Source organism: Bos indicus x Bos taurus, chromosome 29, assembly GCF_003369695.1.
Source record: "Bos indicus x Bos taurus breed Angus x Brahman F1 hybrid chromosome 29, Bos_hybrid_MaternalHap_v2.0, whole genome shotgun sequence".
Taxonomy (NCBI): Eukaryota; Metazoa; Chordata; class Mammalia; order Artiodactyla; family Bovidae; genus Bos; species Bos indicus x Bos taurus.
In genome coordinates this window covers 33,195,089-33,215,253 of record NC_040104.1, presented here as the reverse complement: position 1 = coordinate 33,215,253, position 20,165 = coordinate 33,195,089, and the positions used below count along the sequence as shown (strand labels likewise).

Below are 20,165 nucleotides of genomic sequence, written 5' to 3'. Positions count from 1 at the left end.
GGTTTAAAAGGAGGAAACTCACAACCAGGAGAATAGCTAGGAGACTGATACAGCAAAGAGGTCTCAGCTCTTAGTTGGGACATCCTGGGGAAAGTGAGCTCAGTAGCTAACACTGTCTACAGTGGAAAGTGAAAGTGTTAGTTACTAAGTTGTGTCCGACTCTTTGCAACCCCATGTACTGTAGCCCTCGGGGCTCCTCTGTCCATGAAATTCTCCAGGCAAGAATACTGGAGTAAGTAGCCGTTCCCTTCTCCAGGGGATTGAACCTGGGTCTCCTGCATTGCAAGCAGATTGTTTACCATCTGAGCCCCCAGAGAAGCCCATCTACAGTGGATTAGAAGTAAAAGATCCCACACAACTAGAATGAGGTTTTACTCTTTATTGCTTATCAAGTCCAAAAACTTGTCCAAAGTTTTTGTTTCTAAGCTCAGATTTCATAATCAGATTAGGTTTTGGAGATTAATAAAATTGTTTACATGTGATTTGAGATTAGGTGGCAGTATGAATATAAGCAGATGGACAAAATCACATGGTTCCACCTCTCTTCTCTTGAGTCCTACTTGTTAAAAATGAAATCATGTCTGAGAAAGCACTTTAGAAGTTAATAAAGATATGTACAAATACAAGGTATTTTTATTGCTGCAATAAATAAGTTTATAGTTTATCTCTGCTCAATAGGCATAGGAGTGTGAACCACTCAGAGTTGAGGACTCGGCTTCTTAGTTCTGTAGGGTAGAAAGTAAGGGAGGACTAGAACAAATAGAAGTTGAGGGTGGGAGGAAAAATAGACCTATAATATTAGCTCTCACATGCCAGATGCTTTTGACTTACTGTTTAATTTTCAAAGCAACTTCATGAGATAGGTAACACCATCTCCATTTTATAGACGAGGAAATTTAGGCCACAATTGCAGTTAATGACTGCCAAGAGAGAAGGATGTGAACTTTGGTTAGTCAGATGCTAGAACTTCTGTTTCTACTGTAACACACTGACCAGGTGACAGACATGTGGTCCCTCATGAATCACTGGCTTCCACCCCAAGCTAGTAAGAGGAGTGAGGAGTTGTGAACAGCAGCAGGCAGCCTAACGGTGATGCAGTGATGAGTCCAGGAACTGGTGCTCAGAGGAAGGTAGGGAGGATTCCCAGACATCCAAATCATCACTTGTAGTTGCAGGTCCAGGTCTTTCTGGTCTTAGCATCATCAAGCTAGCAAACTGCACCATGTCTTCATCACAGGGACTGCCTTCTATCATGTGGAGTAAGCTGTGGGTGCACAAATTTAAAAAAACAAGTCAGTATAAGTTCACACCATTAAAGTGCTGTCACATGTCTATTGAAATAGGAAACCTATTGAAAAAGTGCAAAAGTGTTTGTAGAAAAACCCTAGTGGCCTTACAGCACTATGAGAAGAATATGGTTGTCAGAGCTGCAAAACATCATCTAGCTTCATCTCTACCTTTTACTAGCAGGAAAACTACAGAAAGGTGAAATAAGTTGTCCAGGGCATAAAGAGATCAGTGCAGAGCCAGGACAAGAAGCTAGATTTTTTTTTTTTTTTTTTAACTTTTGTTCAGTTCAGTTTAGTCGCTCAGTTGTGTCCGACTCTTTGCAACCCCATGAATCACAGCACGCCCGGCCTCCCTGTCCATCACCAACTCCCGGAGTTCACTTAGACTCATGTCCATAGAGTCAATGATGCCATCCAGCCATCTCATCCTCTCTCGTCCCCTGCTCCTCTTGCCCCCAATCCCTCCCAGCATCAGTCTTTTCCAATGAGTCAGCTCTTCGCGTGAGATGGCCAAAGTACTGGAGTTTCAGCTTTAGCATCATTCCTTCCAAAGAAATCCCAGGGCTGATCTCCTTCAGAATGGACTGGTTGGATCTCCTTGCAGTCCAAGAGACTCTCAAGAGTCTTCTCCAACACCACAGTTCAAAAGCATCAATTCTTCGGCGCTCAGCCTTCTTCACAGTCCAACTCTCACATCCATACATGACCACTGGAAAAACCATAGCCTTGACTAGACGGACCTTTGTTGGCAAAGTAATGTCTCTGCTTATCAATATGCTATCTAGGTTGGACATAACTTTCCTTCCAAGGAGTAAGCATCTTTTAATTTCACGGCTGCAGTCACCATCTGCAGTGATTTTGGAGCCCAGAAAAATCAAGTCTGACACTGTTTCCACTGTTTCCCCATCTATTTCCCATGAAGTGATGGGACCAGATGCCATGATCTTCGTTTTCTGAAAGTTGAGCTTTAAGCCAACTTTTTCATTCCACTTTCACTTCCATCAAGAGGCTTTTTAGTTCCTCTTCACTTTCTGCCATAAGGGTGGTGTCATCTGCATATCTGAGGTGATTGATATTTCTCCCGGCAATCTTGATTCCAGCTTGTGTTTCTTCCAGCCCAGCGTTTCTCATGATGTACTCTGCATAGAAGTTAAATAAGCAGGGTGACAATGTACAGCCTTGACGTACTCCTTTTCCTATTTGGAACCAGTCTGTTGTTCCATGTCCAGTTCTAACTGTTGCTTCAGCCACACAAAAAACAAGTTAGAGTGTGTTGAAGTGTGTTACAGTGTAAAACTGGCTGCTCTTGTCTTCCAAGAGGTTTGGCAGGTCAAGGAGTGATGTATCTCACTGCTCTGCCATCCCTAATTCTTACCTCCAGCCCTTGCTGCAGAATTCTACAGTGCTAAGGAAATCTGTAGTGTAGAGGAAAGGAATTAGATGTGAGTTAGGCCAGGGTCCATTCACATCTTGGCTTTGCCATTTCCTGAGTAACCTCAGACTCATTTTCTCTCTCAGACCTCCAGGTTTTTTCATGTGTTAAAGGGAATTGTAATTCCATTAGATCATTGATATGCAAGTAATTTTAAACTATAAACCTGTTCAAGTGCCAATCCTTTTACTAATACCTTTATTATTCAGTGAATAAACTGAAACCCAGAGAAGTGAGCAAAAGCAAGGCTGCACAGCTCATTAGAGGTGGGATCAGAACTTGAACCCAGAGCTCTTGACCCAGCCCCCTTACAGTCAAGAAGAACCTCTGAAAGGCCACTCAGGGAGCTTCAAGAGGAGAGGGACACAGGGTTGAAGTTGGCAGTTTGGGTGCAGGTTTGAAGTTGTTTAGTCACTGAGTCATGTCCAACTCTTTTTCAACCACATGGACTGTAGCCCCCAGGTTCCTCTGTCCATGGGATTTTCCAGGCAAGAATACTGGGGAGGATTGCAATTGCCTTCTCTAGGGAATCTTCCTGACCCTGGGATTTAACTCAAGTCTCCTACATTGGCAAGCAGATTCTTTACCACTGAGCCACCTGGGAAGCCCAGGTTTGAGGTAGGGAAAGGGAAAATGACTGAGCAGAACTCTCTAGACTGTGTATTTAGGGTCCATGTGTACTACCCATCATTACAGAGTAGCCTCAGGAAATATGGCAGAGACTAAATCTGACGGAAAGAACACCCAGATCAGACTTCCCTGGTTAGGAATCTGCCAGCTAGTGCAGAGGACACAGGTTTGATCCCTGGTCCGGGAAGATTTCACATGCCACGGAGCAACTAGGCCCGTGTGCCACAACTACTGAGCCCACACACCTACAGCCTTGCTCTACAACAAGAGAAGCTACCCCAGGGGCTTCCCCTATGGTCCAGTGGTTAAGAATCAGCCTGCCAATGCAGGGGACACAGGTGAGATCCCGGGAAGATCCCACTAAGCCTGTGCGCATGACTACTGAGCCCTGTGCACCCTGGAGCCCATGCTCTGCAACAAGAGGAGCCACTGCGGTGAGAAGCCCGCGCACCACAGCTAGAGTCAGCCACACTCACCGCAACTACAGAATGCCTGCATGCAGCAATGGACACCCAGTGCAGCCAAAACTAAACAAAGATAAAAATGTCCAAGTATTTTCACATTTACTGTAAAAAAAAAAATAGAAGCTACCCCAGTGAGAAACCCGTGCACTACAACCAGAGAAAGTCCGTGCAGAAACAAAGACCCAGCACAGCCAAAAAAAAAAAAAAAAAGAATGCCCAGCTCTGGGGCCAGTCTTGCTTTTTTTATCCCCTTACCAATTATGCGGGGTTTCACTGGTAGCTCAGCAGTAAAGAATCTGCCTGCAATGCAGAAGACTCAGGTTTAATCCCTGGGTCAAGAAGATCCCCTGGAGAAGGAAATGGCAACCCATTCCAGTATTCTTGCTTGGGAAACCCCATGGACAGAGGAGCCTGGTGGGCTACAGTCCATAGGGTCAAAAGAGATGGACACAACTTAGCGACTAAACAATTATGTGACTTTGGGTGAGACACTTCCTCTATCTGGATTTAATTTTCTTACAGGTAAAATGAGGATAAAAATTCTGCCCAAATACTTACATCGGGTGCTTTGAGATTCCCACGGACATGGACATGGTTTATCACCGATGAAGCCAGCTAATGGGAACAGGGCTGGCATGTGACACAGGATCAAAATTGGCAGGTGTTGTGGCCAAATTTCTCCCATCTACCCAGGAGTGACCCACCCAAGACCGTCCCAGATCCCCTTCCAACCTCCTACCCTGTGTGGCACCACCACCTGCTTGTCTAGCTTCCTTCACCTACACCTCACAACCCCAGCCCTTCTGGGCTCAGATCCCAACATGTATGTATATGTCCTCTCAACTGGGCTTCCCAGCAGGCATGCCTCCACGCTGGTGTGCCTAGTACAAGTTAGAGTGTCCACAAGGTGGTCCTTTAACTTTCCGCTTGGCTGGCTGCAACTTGGGATGGCCAGAGCACCTCTGCTAGTTGCGGGACTCTGGTGAACAGCCTCAGTCATGTACCCCGGCAGCTTCACCCATGTATCCCAGATGCCATATAAATATAATTCTCCGTATCCCATAACTAGAAAAAACGTTGGAAGCAGTGCCACACACACACAAAACTCACATTCAACACCCAAATAAACACGTGCCTTGGGTAAGGTTCTTCATTTATAAAATAGAAATAATAAAAACTATATTCCTAGAATTGTTATGAAGATTAAACGAGTTCATCCTATCTCAAGCATTTAGGGACTATATTGACATTTATTACATGCTCAAATAGAAGCTATTATTAATATGTGACATCAGAGGTTCTTATTTTAGAATTCATGGATGGGCCTCTGAAGTTGCATATACAGTCATATATATGTCTATATGCCTAGACTCTGGGGAGAGAGTCCTTGGCTTTAATCAGATTCTTAAAGAAGTCAATGGTGAGAACACACTTGTTCAGTTCATACAGCTCCAAATATTCACATGAAGTGATGCAAAATATTAGTTGCTCAGTCATGCCTGACTCTTTGCAACCCTGTGGAATGTAGCTCACCAGGGTCCTCTGTCCATGAAATTTTGCAGGCAAGAATACTGGAGTGGGTAGCCATGCCCTTCAGGGGATCTTCCTGACCTGGATTGAACCCGGGTCTCCTGCAGTGCAAGCAGATTCTTTACCGTGTGAACTGTCAGGGAAGTCCAAATATTTGCATACTTACTAATAAATGCATACAAGTGCACATAAGGCATGCACACACCAACCACTTTTCCTTATGTTTCCATAATAGTTCACCATGATTACTCACCAATTCTGGGTCAGAAGGAGAGTAAGACAGGCCTGGCCTTGGGCCTTCCTGGGTTGTGGTCTCAATACTCAAAAGCGAGGGTGGCTGTCTGAGAGCCGGGCTCGCCCTTTCCCACTGGGTTCACCACTGCTCCCTCTCCTCCCCTGGAATGCCCTCGGTGGACATGAGCACGGCCACCATTACCTTTCCTACACGGCCTGTCCCATTTTCTCCTGGTATCTCCTTGTCACCTCCTCCGCTTTCAGGGTAAGATGGGTGAGGATATGATGAAGGCTAGCGAAGTGCAGGTGGAACTGGGCTTCCAGGTCCAGCTGCCCCAACACGCTCTCCTCCTCAGCCTCTTCCATCTCTTCAGCTTCAGTCTCAGCTCCCTCGGCTTTGCCACCTGCCACCTTGGCCTGCCACTCCTGCCGGGGCAGCAGCCCGTGCTCCATATCCATGCGGATGGCCTTGAGCATGGTGAAGTAGTTGTAGAGATCGGAGGCGCCCGCCTGGGCATGGTACCCGTGTGTGCTCAGCTGCATGTCCCGCAGAAGACTGGGGATCATCACCACCTGCTCCATGTTGCGCACCACGGCCAGGTACCGGTCCATGACGGTCAGCAGGCAGTTCTTGGGGTAGCGCTTGGTCAGCACCTGCATGATGGCTTTATCTTCCATATGGAGTCCTGCAGACTGCCTCGGCCTCTGTTTCCAGGCTGTTATTTTTATGTCAGTATGCACAGCAGTTTGACAGGATGCCAAGACCCAGCCAGTAGGTCAACACAGCCCTCTTTTAGGCCAATCCTAGGGCTTGGGTCCCAACGTCCTGTATCAGGTGATCCATCTGCCCAGCAACAGAACTGCCAGACTTCTGACTGTCATTTCAGTGTTCTGTGACTGCGTCAGAAAGAGCCCGGCTCCTCCTTCATCAGCTTGCAGAGCCATTTACAGGGCAGCCTTTTCCTTTGGCAGCTGGTGCACTTGACCCCGAGGCAATAATTAATTCTCTCAGGTCACCTAAGACCAAGCTGCCCACTGACTATCTGTGTCTTAATGTCCAACTTGCTTCTTTCATTTGGGTGCCTCAGCTGTGAAATGAACTAGGGAAGAGGGTCACGCCATGAAACTGCTTAATGTGGGACAAAGAGCTCTCAGATGGGAGCCAGAAGTCTGGTTCTGCAATTTCTCAGTTGTGTGTTGTCATCGTTTGCTAGTTAACACTTAAGAGCGCTCACTTTGCATCAAGTACTACACTGAGCTCTTTCACCCAGTCCATACAATGAGTGCTTTAACATTCTCATTTTACCAATGAGAAAACTGAGGTGCACACAGCTAAAGTAACTTGCCCATGGTGCCTTTGGGGCTGGGATTCCAGCCTGGGACCACCTCTCTCTCACCTCCAGTTAGGAGTCTAGACTGATGTGTGAAGTTGCATAAGTTATACAAGTTAACAGGATCCATCTCCTTGTCTGTAGATTTGAGGTGTTATTGTAAGGAGACAAGGCTAAACAAAATGCTTTGTAAATCACAAAGTGTAGTCCCCAGATGTATTATCCCTTCAGTTGCTGGATTAATGCTCAGGTCCCTCTCAATACTAGCCTGTAATCCCATGAGTTATGAAGCTTCGTCTTCACCATTGACCCAGTGTTTCGGCCAACAGTCTTGAGATAATAATCCCTTGCATTGCCACATTTTCACAGCTGGCAAACTGTGTTTGCTATACTTCTTAATAATTAGAAAAATGAACCCTAGTGAGAGGTTCCAAGTTTCACAAGTTAGTAGCAATTAGTAGCAGAGTCAAGTGAACAACGCCTTCTGGGTTCTGAGTCAGGCCCTGCTTGCAACTCCACTTTGAGAGGAAAGATTTACTAAGTACCTTCTGCCCCAGCATGGGAGGAGACAGGAGGAGGAGCCCGTGGGAGGTCATCTTGTCTCAACTAGGCTACTTTCACCCCCACTCCGGGCAGGGGCCCCTCTGCACCCTCCTGACTGGGGCTCACCCACTGGACCACTTCCTTCTACTCCTATGCCCGGAGGCATGAGATTGTTTGTCTTTGTATTGAACTGGAATCTAACTCGCTACACAGCCCCGCCACCCCTCCCCCATGAAATCAAAACATTCACCCTATCCAAAAGTCATGGGCCTTAACTCTGCTTATATGAGCACAACAGGATAGTGTGAAAAAACCATCTTTAACTTGCTTAGTCACACTGCAGATTGAGCAGAAAAACATTAGTGTCCCCCTTTCCAAATGAGGAAACTGAGACTCAGGAAAGGGGAGTCTCAGACATGACAGGAGGAGGCCCAGCCCAGCTCTCCAGGCCTCAGAAGAAAGTGACAGCCATCCCTCTCTCCAGGACCCCTTGATGGGCTGGCCAGGCACATGGCTGCAGATGACCTGGGGTCACCCTGCATTGGACAATTGGCCTTGCCTCTCTAAGGCACAGAGGGCAGTCAAGTCCAGCCATGGGTCTGCTGTGAGGGCAAAGCTTCCACTTGTAACCCTTTCTGTATTGCAGGTTGTAAGCAGAACATAGAGCACGGTCAACTCCTCTTCCCTCTGGCTGTGTGACCTTGGGCTAGTCACCACTCCTCTTTAAGGTTCAACTTCCTCCTAAGTTATAATAATGATAAGAGCAAGCATTGACTGAGGATTTGCTATCCTAAGCTAAGCTGATACATGCAAAGTGCTTAGAACAGAAGTCAATTCTCCCAATAATCCTATGGCGTAGATAGTCTTTGTTCACAGAGGAGGAAATTGAAGCCTAAGAAGGTCAAGTAATTAGTCTTAAGATGCACACTATTAGCTTTTAGACAAACAGAAATTGGAATTAGTGGTAAATCCTGCCCACTGATATTAACAGTTATGAGGACTAGAGACAACATTTGTGTGTAATACCTGATATATATTGCAAAACCTCAGTAAACATGCACTGCCTCCTGGCCATTCCTATTTCCTATGCTATGCTCCTAATTTCTCCTTTATTCTTCCATTCTAGGGCTTGCTACATACACTTCCATTCCCTTTGTACCTATCCTGGTGCCCAGACCTGCAAATGCTCAGTAGATGCTGGCTGATGGATTACCATTAGACTCACTTTCTGATGCACTCTAGAGTCCTTGGTTATAATGTCCAGTCACCTTGAAAAATAGGGTCCCTGGCTTGGAAGGAGGCAGTAGTGAGGCCTTTGACCCAGTGAGGGAGTCCAAGTGGCTGCAGCCACACATGGCCCAGGCATGGCAGGTGCTCAAAATCAGCTCATGGGCCTGACTCTAAAGGGAGGCTCTTTTCCAGACTTCTAGGAGAGGTATGCCATACTCCTGTCCTGGCAGTCTTCCTCATACACACTGTTCTTTCTCAATATGTTAATGTAAACAAACAGTTTGCAATATACATTAGCCAGAGGACTTCGCTTGTGGTTCAGTGATTAAGAATCCAACCTTGCAACAGTGCAGGTTCCATCCCTGGTCCAAGAACTAATATGCCACATGCCGTGGAGCAGCTCAGCCTGTGTGTCCCAACCAGAGAGTCCATGCACTGCAATGAAAGATCCCACACGATGTAACAAAGATCCTGTGTGCCATAGCTGAGACCTGATGCAGCCAAATATGTATATATATGTATGTATAAAGAACCTAAAGGTGTGGGATGGGGTGGAGGGTGGGAGAGAGAGAGGTTCAAGATGGACAGAACATATATATATATTTATGGCTGAGTCATGTTTTTGTATGGCAGAAACCAACACAACATTGTAAAGTAATTATCCTCCAATTAAGATGCATTAGCCCGACATTAACTCCGTCAGTCAGCTACATGGAGAATTTGCATAAAACTATTTCCTAACCTATGAGTGGAAAACAGCAAGTTTTCTAAATTAATAAAGTGGGAAAATATAATTTTAATAGATTACTTAAGTAAACATTTGACTAATTCATTTTAGCCCTAAAATACTTTTTGTTTGCTTTTTTACTTTTCTAGGAAAATACCACACCATGCCGCTTGGGAGTCGAAGTTCCCTGGCCGGGAAATCAAAACTACACCCTCGGCAGTGAAAGCACAGTCCCAGTACAGGACTGCCAGGGAAGGGAAAACATTCTTAAAATATCTTTCCTCTGGAAAATGGGGCTTCCTCTGTATTTGAACATCCAGGATGGCTGAGCAGTGGATTTAGCCAGAGACCAGGAGTCTGGACACTGTGGTTTGGGTTCCGGGCCTGCGTCCAGGTCCACTTGTGACCAGGCTTCCTGGGCCCTAGCATCCATGACTGTAAAGGGAAGGGTTTGGAGATCTCTGAGGAAAAGGCCTTTCAGTCCTGGTCGTATAATTCCTTCTGAATCCATGTTTGGGTCACTAAGGATATCATTACCCAGGTCTAGTGCCTTTCTCGTTAACCCAGGTCCAGAGTCACTGACTCGGGTCTGGAAAACATGATGTTCTGCTTATAGACAGGGCTGGGAGAACTGAGCCAGAGTGGTGGGCCGGGCAGGAGGGCCCCATCAGCAGTGGCCTCCTGGGCCTCCCTTTCCCCATCTATTCAACAAGGGGACTGGTCTTCATTAAGTCCTCTGAAGAAGGAATTCATAGGGCCTGGACTTCATCTTAGGCCTGTTCATGATGATCATGCCCAGCCACCTTTCCAATGGACTCTGAACTCTGTGTTTAGTGCCTATGAAAACAACAGAAGGATAAGAGCCCCCCCAGACAGGGGAACCTTGAAGATCATATCTAGGTTACTCATCACCTAAGAGAAAACATACACTAATCACCCCTTCCTCCAGACAGGCCATAAATTTTTCTGTATCTACTGGAGTGTAACCTCAGGTTTATTGATTATTGGCTAATTGTTTGACTGTTTGAGCACATGAGCACATAGCACGTGAATGATGGGGTTATTGGGATTGTATTTTCCTTGGTTTATGTAAGTCTCAAGGAATTTGGAGTGGTGGGTTCAGACACGAACACATGGGGTATAAAAGATTTTCACAAATGCTGGTCGGGGTCCTTGGCTAAGAGGAGACTCTGCCTTGGGCCCGCTGGTGTAATAAACTGCATTCCACTATCTGCATTGTCCTTCTGAGTGAGTTTGTTTCCCGGAACGTGTGGCTACAACACCTCTACAGCTTAGACTTTGGGGGACTCCACCAAAGCACAGCCCCTCTGTGGCCCACTGTGTTATTCTGCCCCTGTGTATGCATCATAATCTCATCTCAGGCTCGTCCATTCCCAGACTTGCTCACGGACATGGCCCCAGGGATGGAAGGGGAGCTGCACGCATGCGTGAGTGAGCAAACTGATAACAGGGGGATAAATGAACTCTATGTGTGGGTGTCAGTCACTCAGTCATATCTGACTCTGCAACCCCATGGACTGTAGCCCACCAGGCTTATCTGTCCATCGAATAGTCCAGGCAAGAATGCTGAAGTGTGTTGCCACTGCCTTCTCCAGGGGATCTTCTTGACTCAGGGCTCAAACCCAGGTCTCCTGGATTACAGACAGATTCTTTACCAAGGAATCTGAGCCACCAAGGAAGCCCCTCAATGAGCTGCATGAATGAACAAATGCAGAACAGACCAAGTAGCCCTGTGAAGGGGGGCAGGAGAGTCTGCACGGTCAGGGCTACAGACGGAGACTGTGTCCAGGCCTACCTGGCAGATGAAAGATAAAATGTTCCTGAGTCAGCAGCTGCCAGCTGGCTCCAGGTATCAGGGAACTAAGGGCACAGGCTGGGTTCAGACAAGTTCTGGGAGTGGGGAGAGGAGGAAGGCAAGAAAGAAAGGACAAGGACGTGAGATCTCAGGGGAGACGGGGGCAGGAGAGGTGGCCCTTGGTTCCAGAAGGGTCTGCTGGACTCAGGGGTCCCTGCCATGTCTCAGGGTTGGGAGCTTATCTTGTGCGGCTGGGCCACTGCAGGCAGAAGTAGCAATGGAGAACAAGGAGGTAGCAGAAGGTGGGCTAGACCTCAAGCACCATTCCATTTCCCCCAGACTTCCCTCCCGCCCTCAGGTGGGGAAGCTGAGGCTGAATGAGCCCCTTTACTAGAATGGCCTCTGCAGAACTGCCTATGACCTCACCCTCAGGTTACCTGATCATCCCAAGTTAGAAAACCTGAACTGGCCCCAGATGGACTGGGGTCAAGGCCCTCAAGAGCCGGGCCAGGAACACCATGTGAATGTTGTGCCAGGGATGAGCTGATCAAGTCGTGCTCTGGGGCAGCCAGACTCCAAGAAAGCGTGTCAGGGCTTGAGCCCAGGCAGCTACAGAATGGGCTCACAGCTAGGCTGTGACAAGTTTTCTAGCTTTAAAAATGATATATACCTACACTCGTGGGAATTCCCTGGTGGGCCAGTGGTTAAGACTCTGCTCTTCAAATGCAGGGAGCAAGGGTTCAACCCCTGGCAGGGGCACTAAGATCCCACATGCCTTAGGGTGCTGCCAAAAAAAAAAAAACAGAATACACACCCTTATATCACCTGATGGCCGTGGATCTCGGGCTGTCTGTCACTCCAGGTCTGATCTACTGGGGAACATCTGGGGTCAAGTCACCATGTGCTCCCACCCCCAGCCTTACCAGGAGGAGTCAAAAGCAAACCAAAGTCCTTACCTGTTGGGGGCCAGAGTGAGGCACTCCGCCCATGGCAAAGGTCATGAGGAAGGAGGCTCGGCATATGCAAAGGTGGGATCGAGTCTCAGGAGTCCCCCTGGAAATCCTCGAGCATCTACTCCCATAACCAGAGTCTGCCTACTTTACTACTTTGTGCTCTCGCCTACACCTCTGACTTTACGGGGAGGGGGGGGGCTGTCCCCCACCACCTCTCTCAGAAAAGGAGTTAACTTAGAGCTCCAGTTAATAATAATTCCTGGGCGTGATAGGAGTGTTTCAACCTACAAACTCCTTTGAAGGTTCTCTAGCCTGCCTGACAGGCTTGTCGGGCCACATGTGATTGCTCACAGCCTCCCAACCATGAGAGGCACGAGATGCTTTAAACCTTCTAAAAACAGGTTCCTTAGAAAACCATCAGTATAAGTATAGTGGGCTGATTAGAAATTGGTGAAGGGTTTTTCATTTGTTGAGCCAATGCTTACTGCTAAGTCTCCACATCCCCTTGCCCTTATACACATTAATGAATATATAGAAGAAATAAGTATTAACCTTTGATATTAATCACGTTAGACCTTAGGCTAAGTAAATTCTTTCCTTAACTAAAACCCACTACACCCTCACCCTATAGGAATGTAACTTTATCTGGGTGGCATCTGTTTAAGAATAATCACCCCTGGAGAAATAAGTGTCCTGGTTGACTGACCGCTGTCACAAGGAGAGGGTCATAAATTGTCAGCAGGCCCCCTGACCAGAAGATGAGGTAACACCCCTAAGACCTCTGTATACATTTGTATGAAGCACCTGACTTTGATAAAAGTCAGGACTGCTGACCCTGCGTGACTTTTGCATAACATCTCAGTGTATAAAAGCAGACCATGGAAAATAAAGAATTGGGATCAGTTTCTCGAAATACTGGTCTCCCCATGTCACTCTCTTTCTCAAACTCTGGCTGAGTCTCCATCTGGAGCGCGGAACCCACCAAGCTTACTAATTTTGCCTGGGCTTCTAAGATCCGACCAGGGAGGCCTCAGTGTCTCCTCTCCTTTGGGAGAACGGAAGGACGCCTGCGGCCTACGTAAGTGGTGCAAACTTCTTGTCTTGAACTTTTATTGGTTTCCCGCGTAAACCAAGCTACTCAGCCTCTTTTCTCCACTGAATTTTCCTACTGAGCTATCCTCATTCTATTACTCTTTATATCTCTAATTAATATCTAATTGAAGCTATTGTATCCTGATCCTTGCCGACGCCGTCCCCGCTTCGAACTCTCTGGATCAGCCAGGGCTGGACCTTGGCACTTACCCTCCAGAAAAAGACTCGCTCTGTCACTGGGGGGACTTCATGTGTTGAGAGCCTGCTTTGTGTCTGCGCTGTGCTGGGCCTGTGGTTATAACAGGGCATGAGGCAGACAAGGCACCCCACTCAGGCAGTTTGTAGCTAGTGAGAAGAGATCCACAATCAACATACTCATAAATAAATATGACCATATCACATGGTGACATGTACCAGGAAGAAAACAACTTAATGAGCTAGAGCTTTGCTACTATACAAGTGTGCTCTGCAGACCAGCAGCATCCAAGCACCAGGGAGCTCACCAGAAAGGCAGAGTCTCAGGCCCTGCCCAGATCTCCTGAATCTCCATTTCAATGAGATCCTCAGGGGATGCCTATGGTCAAGGGGTCAGGAATTCATTCCAAGCATGGTTATTACCCCAGGGGAAAAGAAATATTCATTAACATATTGAGACCTGAATATTCTCAGTTTCTGGAAGCTCTGTCTTGCAGGTAGAGGGAACAACCAGTACTACCAATCAGAAAATAATGTCCTTAAAGCCACATCTGGAACTTCCCTGGTGATCTGGTAGTTAAGACTTTGCCTTCCAATGCAGCGGGTGTGGGTTCAATCCCTAGTAGAGAAACTAAAATCCCACATGCCTCACAGTCAAACAACCAAAACATGAAACAGAAACAATACTGTAACAAATTTAATAAAGACTTTTAAAATGGTCCCTATCAAATAAAAAAAAAAAAAAGCTTCCCTGGTGGCTCAGTGGTAAAGAATCTGCCTGTCAATGCAGGAGACGTGAGTTCAATCCCTGGGTCAGGAAGGTCACCTGGAAGAGGAAATGGCAATCCACTCCAGAATTCTTGCCTGGAAAATCCCATGGACAGAGGAGCCTAGGGGGCTATAGTCCATGGGATTGCAAGAGTCAGACACAACTTAGCAACTAAAACAATAACAAATTTTTTTTTTAATCTTTAAAAAGAAAAAAGCCACAACTAGCTTACTGGGAGGAGAAGGCAATGGCACCCCACTCCAGTACTCCTGCCTGGAAAATCCCATGGATGGAGGAGCCTGGTGGGCTGCAGTCCATGGGGTCGCTAAGAGTCGGACATGAGTGAGCAACTTCACTTTCACTTTTCATTTTCATGCATTGGAGAAGGAAATGGCAACCCGCTCCAGTGTTCTTGCCTGGAGAATCCCAGGGACGGGGGGGCCTGGTGGGCTGCCGTCTATGGGGTTCCATAGAGTTGGACATGACTGAAGCAATTTAGCAGCAGCAGCTTACTGGGGAACCTTAAGCAAGTCACCCCACCTCTCCAGGCCTCAGTTTCCCACCTGGAAAATTGAGGAGTTGAACTAAATAGAGGCTCTTTCGAACTAAAAAAAACAACAGTCTTCTGAATGGAGGATTTTGAGGCATCAAGAGTCAAATGACCAGCTAAGAAAACTATCTGAGGGAGCAGCAGGGCCTTGGAGTCCCAAGACCTACATGTAAGATACGACTGAGCAACTGGGTATGCACATACAGTAAATAAAAACTTAAATGGGAATGAAAACAGCAACTTAAGGAGCCATCTCTGGGTAGAAGGAGGATGAAAGAGAGGGGTATACACAGGTACTTTCTATTTGTTAGGTCTTATTTCTCAAGCTGAGTGATGGGTACATGGATATTTATATAATTCATTCTCTCGTATTTATTAATACATCAAGTACTTAAAACAACAACAACAAAAAAAGAAATATGGGAAATGTTTTCCAGGTAGAGGTACCAGCTTGAGCAAATGTCCAAGGACACAAAGTAGCAAGAATATTGCCCCCCTCTCCCAAACTTCACAGCTCAGTTCAGTTCAGTTGCTCAGTCATGTGCAGAGTATTGGAGCTACAGCTTTATCATCAGTCCTTCCGATGAATATTCAGGATCAATTTCCTTTAGGATTGACTGGTTTGATCTCCTTGCTGTCCAAGGGACTCTCAAGAGTCTTCTCCAACACCACAGTTCAAAAGCAACAATTCTTCAGTGCTCAGCTTTCTTTAAAGTCCAGCTCCCATATCCATACATGACTACTGGAAAAACCATAGCTTTGACTAGACGGATCTTTGTTGGCAAAGTAATGTCTCTGCTTTTTAATATGCTATAGGTTGGTCATAGCTTTTCTTCCAAGGAGCAAGTGTCTTTTAATTTTATGGCTGCAGTCACCATCTGTGGTGATTTTGGAGCCCCAAAAAAGTAAAGTCTGTCACTGTTTTCATTGTTTCCCCATCTATTTGCCAGGAAGTGATGGGACTGTATGCCATGATCTTAGTTTTCTGAATGTTGAGTTTTAAGCCAGCTTTTCCCACTCTCCTTTTTCACCTTCATCAAGAAGCTCTTTAGTTCCTCTTCACTTTCTGCCATATGCAGGCGTCATCTGCATATCTGAGGTTATTGATATTTTTCCAGGCAATCTTGATTTCAGCTTGTGCTTCATCCAGCCTGGCGTTTCGCATGATGTACTCTGCATGTAAGTTAAATAAGCAGGGTGACAATATACAGCCTTGACATACTCCTTTCCCAATTTGGAACTCCACAGTAGCTTTTCCAAATCTTTACTCCCCCACTTTCCACCTCACCCTTTCGCCCAGCCCCACGCTCTGCGGCTGACCTTTCTGACCAGATAAGTCCCCTCCCCATCGGATAGGCTCTCACCCCATTGGCAAGTGTACACCTCTCAAGTGACCATTCAGTACACGAAGGCATGCGTCGCTTCGAACCCTGCAGACTCCAGGAAGACTGGGCGGGGTTCCAGCCCCAGAGCCGGACGCGAAACAGCCGGGGGGGGGGGGGGGGGGGGGGCGGGGGGCGGGGCCCGGCCACTGCAGCTCCGGACAGAAGCGGGCGCTGCGGGGCAGGCCAGGACCGCGGCTCCGCCCGCGCCAACCTCTGGGTCCCTGGGCGGAAGCAAACGCGTTTCCAAGAGGTAATTGTCCGTCTCGTTTAGATGAAAAGGATTGAACGACGGGGAGAGAGTGGGAGGAAAACCGTTCTAAGACCCAATTCGCTAGATAGGCGTCATTAATGTTTCCGAGCTCTTTATTAAAGAAAGAGGTTTGACTCAACAGCTGGAAATCGCGGAGCCTATTTCTTTCTTGTCTGACAGCTGTCCTTTAGAACCGATTCTGCGCACTCATGCTTTACTCTTCCAGGGATGAAATCTTGGCAGGTCTCCTAGCTTTTAGAGAGTCTCTCGTTTATAATCAGGTAATCTACGTGCCGTGGGCAAGCGTTAAAGCAAACCTGCCCGGGTCCAGCTCCCTCTGGCTGGGACACCTGCTGGCTGGGGAGGGCACCGGGCAGTCTCCCTCCCCTGCAAAACTTCTGTTCCTCCTGCTCCTTCCCGGGCTGTCTCTGGCTCTCCAGAGTTGGGGGCAGAGGGAGCGGAAAAGTCACAGGCAAGAAGGTCTACCCACGACACTGCCCTCTGGTCTTTCGTTTGTTCGGTCCCTAAGTAGTGCCTGATTCTTTGCGACCCCATAGACTGCAGCACGCCAGGCTTCCCTGTCCTTCCCCATCCCCTGGAATTGGTGCAAACTCATGTTCATGGCGGAGAAGGCAATGGCACCACACTCCAGTACTCTTGTCTGGAAAATCCCATGGACGGAGGAGCCCTGGTGGGCTGCCGTCCATGGGGTCTCTAAGAGTGGGACACAACTGAGAGACTTCACTTTCTCTTTTCACTTTCATGCATTGGAGAAGGAAATGGCAACCCACTCCAGTGTTCTTGCCTGGAGAATCCCAGGAATGGGGGAGCCTGGTGGGCTGCCGTCTATGGGGTCACACACAGTATGACACGACTGAAGTGACTTAGCAGCAGCAGCAGCATGTTCATGGAGTCGGTGATGCCATCCAACCATCTCATTCTCTGTCGTCCTCTTCTCCTCCTGCCCTCAATCTTTCCCAGCATCAGGGTCTTTTCCAATGAGCTGGCTCTTCGCATCAGGTGGCCAAAGCATTGGAGCTTCAGCTTCAGCATCAGTCCTTCCAATGAAATCAGGTGTGATTTCCTCTAGGATTGACTGGTTTGATCTCCTTGCAGTCCAAGGGGCTCTCCAGAGTCTTCTCCAGTACCTCTGGTCTTGAAAGATTCCAGATGCTGACACTTTCCCTCAGGAGCACTTTTGGTAGGCTCCTTGGAGACCCACAACACCATTTGGTTGCAGCACCCCTAAAAAGAAGTGTGCTTTCTCTTTCATGGTGCTTACAGCCCCTCAGATTCTGCATCCCTCCTCACAAGTCCAGCCTCATTCTGTGGGAGTCCCCTAAGTGGAAGCTGTCTTCAACAGGGTCCTCTCCAAGAAGGCCTCATTCTTTTTTTTTAATGATTTATTATTTTTCCTGATTCTTTGTGGAATCTTAAGTTCCCCAACCAGGGATCAAGCCTGCATGCTCTGCATTGGAAGCATGGAGTCTTAACCACTGGACCACCAGGGAAGTCCCAAGAAGGCCTCATTCTGCTCCTTAACGTGGAGTCTACATGTGCCCTAAGAGAATCACGCAGCTGGAAGTGCAGCCCCTTGGCTAGGAACTACCCCCCAACTCACCAGATTCTAGATCCCACAGCCTCCCCCGTCCAAGGCTCCCCAAATAGTTCTCCCAAAGTCTGTTTCTCCTGGTTTGAGGGGGAGGGGGGATGGTCCTTCCCCTTCCTGGTGAGCTGTGGGTTGGGGGACAGGCAGAGTGAATGCCCTGACATCTTTCTGAAGAGAGTCTTCGGTAGGGTTCCTGGGGGACATTCTCTCTTTGACAGGCAGGTAACTGAGGACATGGCTCTTAGCCCTGCTGCCTCCCCGCCTCCTGAGTTCTGAACTCATTTTAAGTTCAGCAGCTCTGGCCTTGGAGGCCTCAGCTGAAATTCTGAGGTGAATGGAAAAGTCTTTGCTTATGTCTTATTAGTTTCCAACCTTGGCCTGAGAGCACCATCTCTAACCTCAACCCAGGAAAGACCTCGCCAGAGGATACACCCAGAACACAAACCTGTCCCTCTCCTGGTAAATTCTTCATGCTCCAGCCATTTCCAACAGGCAAGTTGCATGTCAGCTCCTGAGCTCCCAAACCTCACGTCTGCTCTCACTTTGCCTTTCCTTCCACCAGAGGAGTTCTACTCCACTTCTCCACTTGCTTCACTCCTTGAGGTCTTTGAAGACCAGAGTCAAAATGTCTCCTTCTCTGGAAAGCCTTCCCTGGTGCCCCCTCCTCCGTACTTCCACAGGCCTTGCCACAATTCATGTTCTGTTATGATTACCTCGATCTGTACCCATCTCCCCAACTTGATTCCGAGCCCTTTGAGGGCAAGGATGGAACTGTTTTGCTGAGTGTGTTTACATTGTTTGCATGAAAAACAGTTTCAAAAAGAAAGCAAAATCACCTATAACCCCAGCACTTTTAAAAATTTTAGTTGATTTACAATGTTGTGTTAATTTCTGCTGTACAGCAAAGTGATCCAGTCATACATATATGTACATTCTTTTTTATATTCTTTTCCATTATGGTTTGCCATAGGATACTGAATATAGTTCTGTGCGCTATACAATAGAACCTTGTTGTTTATCCTTTCCATATAATAGCTCCGTCTGCTAACCCCAACCTCCCACTCTGTCTCTCTCTCAACCCCTCCTCCTTGGCAAACAGGAGTCTGTTCTCTGTGTCCATGAGTCTGTTTCTATTTCCTAAATAGGTTTATTTGTGTCACATTTTAGATCCCACATATAAGTGATATAATATATGGTATTTGTCAATTTCTGACTTACTTCACTTCATATGATAATCTCTAGCTGCATCCATGTTGCTGCAAATGGCATTCTTTTTTTTTTCCTTTTTATGGCTTAGTATTATTCCACTGTGTATATATACCACTTCTTCTTTATCCATCCTTCTGCTGATGGACATTTAGGTTGCTTCCACGTCCTGGCTATTGTGAATAGTGCTGCTATGAACATAGAGTTACATGTATATTTTTGGATTAGAATTTTATCTAATTGCTGGCTCATATGATGGCTCTATTTTTGTTTTTCTGAGGAACCGCCATACTTCTCCATAGTGGCTGTACCAACTTACACTCCCATCAACAGTGCAGTAGGGTTCCCTTTTCTTTACATCCTCCCCAGCATTTGTTATTTGTAGAGTTTTTAATGGTAGCCATTTTGATTGATGACCAGCACTTACTTTTGATATTACAGAAAGGACAAAGAATCTTCCTTCTCCTGTGTGTCCCACCAGCCTTACCTCCAATGACAAACACTTTTAAGAGGGTGATATGATTCTTTACTGCCTTTTCCTGGCACACATGTGCACACACACACAGAATTTTATTTCTTACGATCAGCTTCATCCACAATATCCATTTTCACTTAACAGTCTGTCTTGGATATCTTTCCGTATTATTGCATATGATTCTACCACATTCATTTTTTAAATTATATGTGTGTGTGTGTGTGTATAAATAGAAAATTTTCCATTTTAACCATTTTTAAGTGTATGATTTAGTGGCATTAATTACATCCACCATATTATGCAACCATCACCACTATTTCCAAAACAGAAGCTCTGTACCCATTAAGCAATGACTCCTCATGCTCCCTGGCCCCTCTCTCCATAACCTCTGGTTAGGGTGACCTCAAATCTACTTTCTGGCTCTACAAATGCCCCATTTTAAAAAAAAAGGCTGA

General features: G+C 46.8%; 1 protein-coding gene across 1 annotated transcript; it reads right to left on the bottom strand.

Moving 5' to 3' along the window:
* Positions 1–364: 364 nt before the first annotated feature.
* Positions 365–6,474, bottom strand: THRSP (thyroid hormone responsive). The gene is made up of 2 exons (XM_027531692.1): positions 5,782–6,474; positions 365–1,264 (listed from the first exon to the last, which is right to left on the bottom strand). Exon 1 carries the CDS (start codon positions 6,255–6,257, stop codon positions 5,787–5,789), a length of 471 nt encoding a protein of 156 aa, XP_027387493.1. The 5' UTR covers positions 6,258–6,474; the 3' UTR covers positions 365–1,264; positions 5,782–5,786.
* Between the last annotated feature and the right edge of the window lie 13,691 nt (positions 6,475–20,165).

Bases quoted from the DNA above. Each gene is read 5' to 3' on its own strand.
- THRSP (XM_027531692.1), bottom strand. From the start codon at position 6,257: ATGGAAGATAAAGCCATCATGCAGGTGCTGACCAAGCGCTACCCCAAG.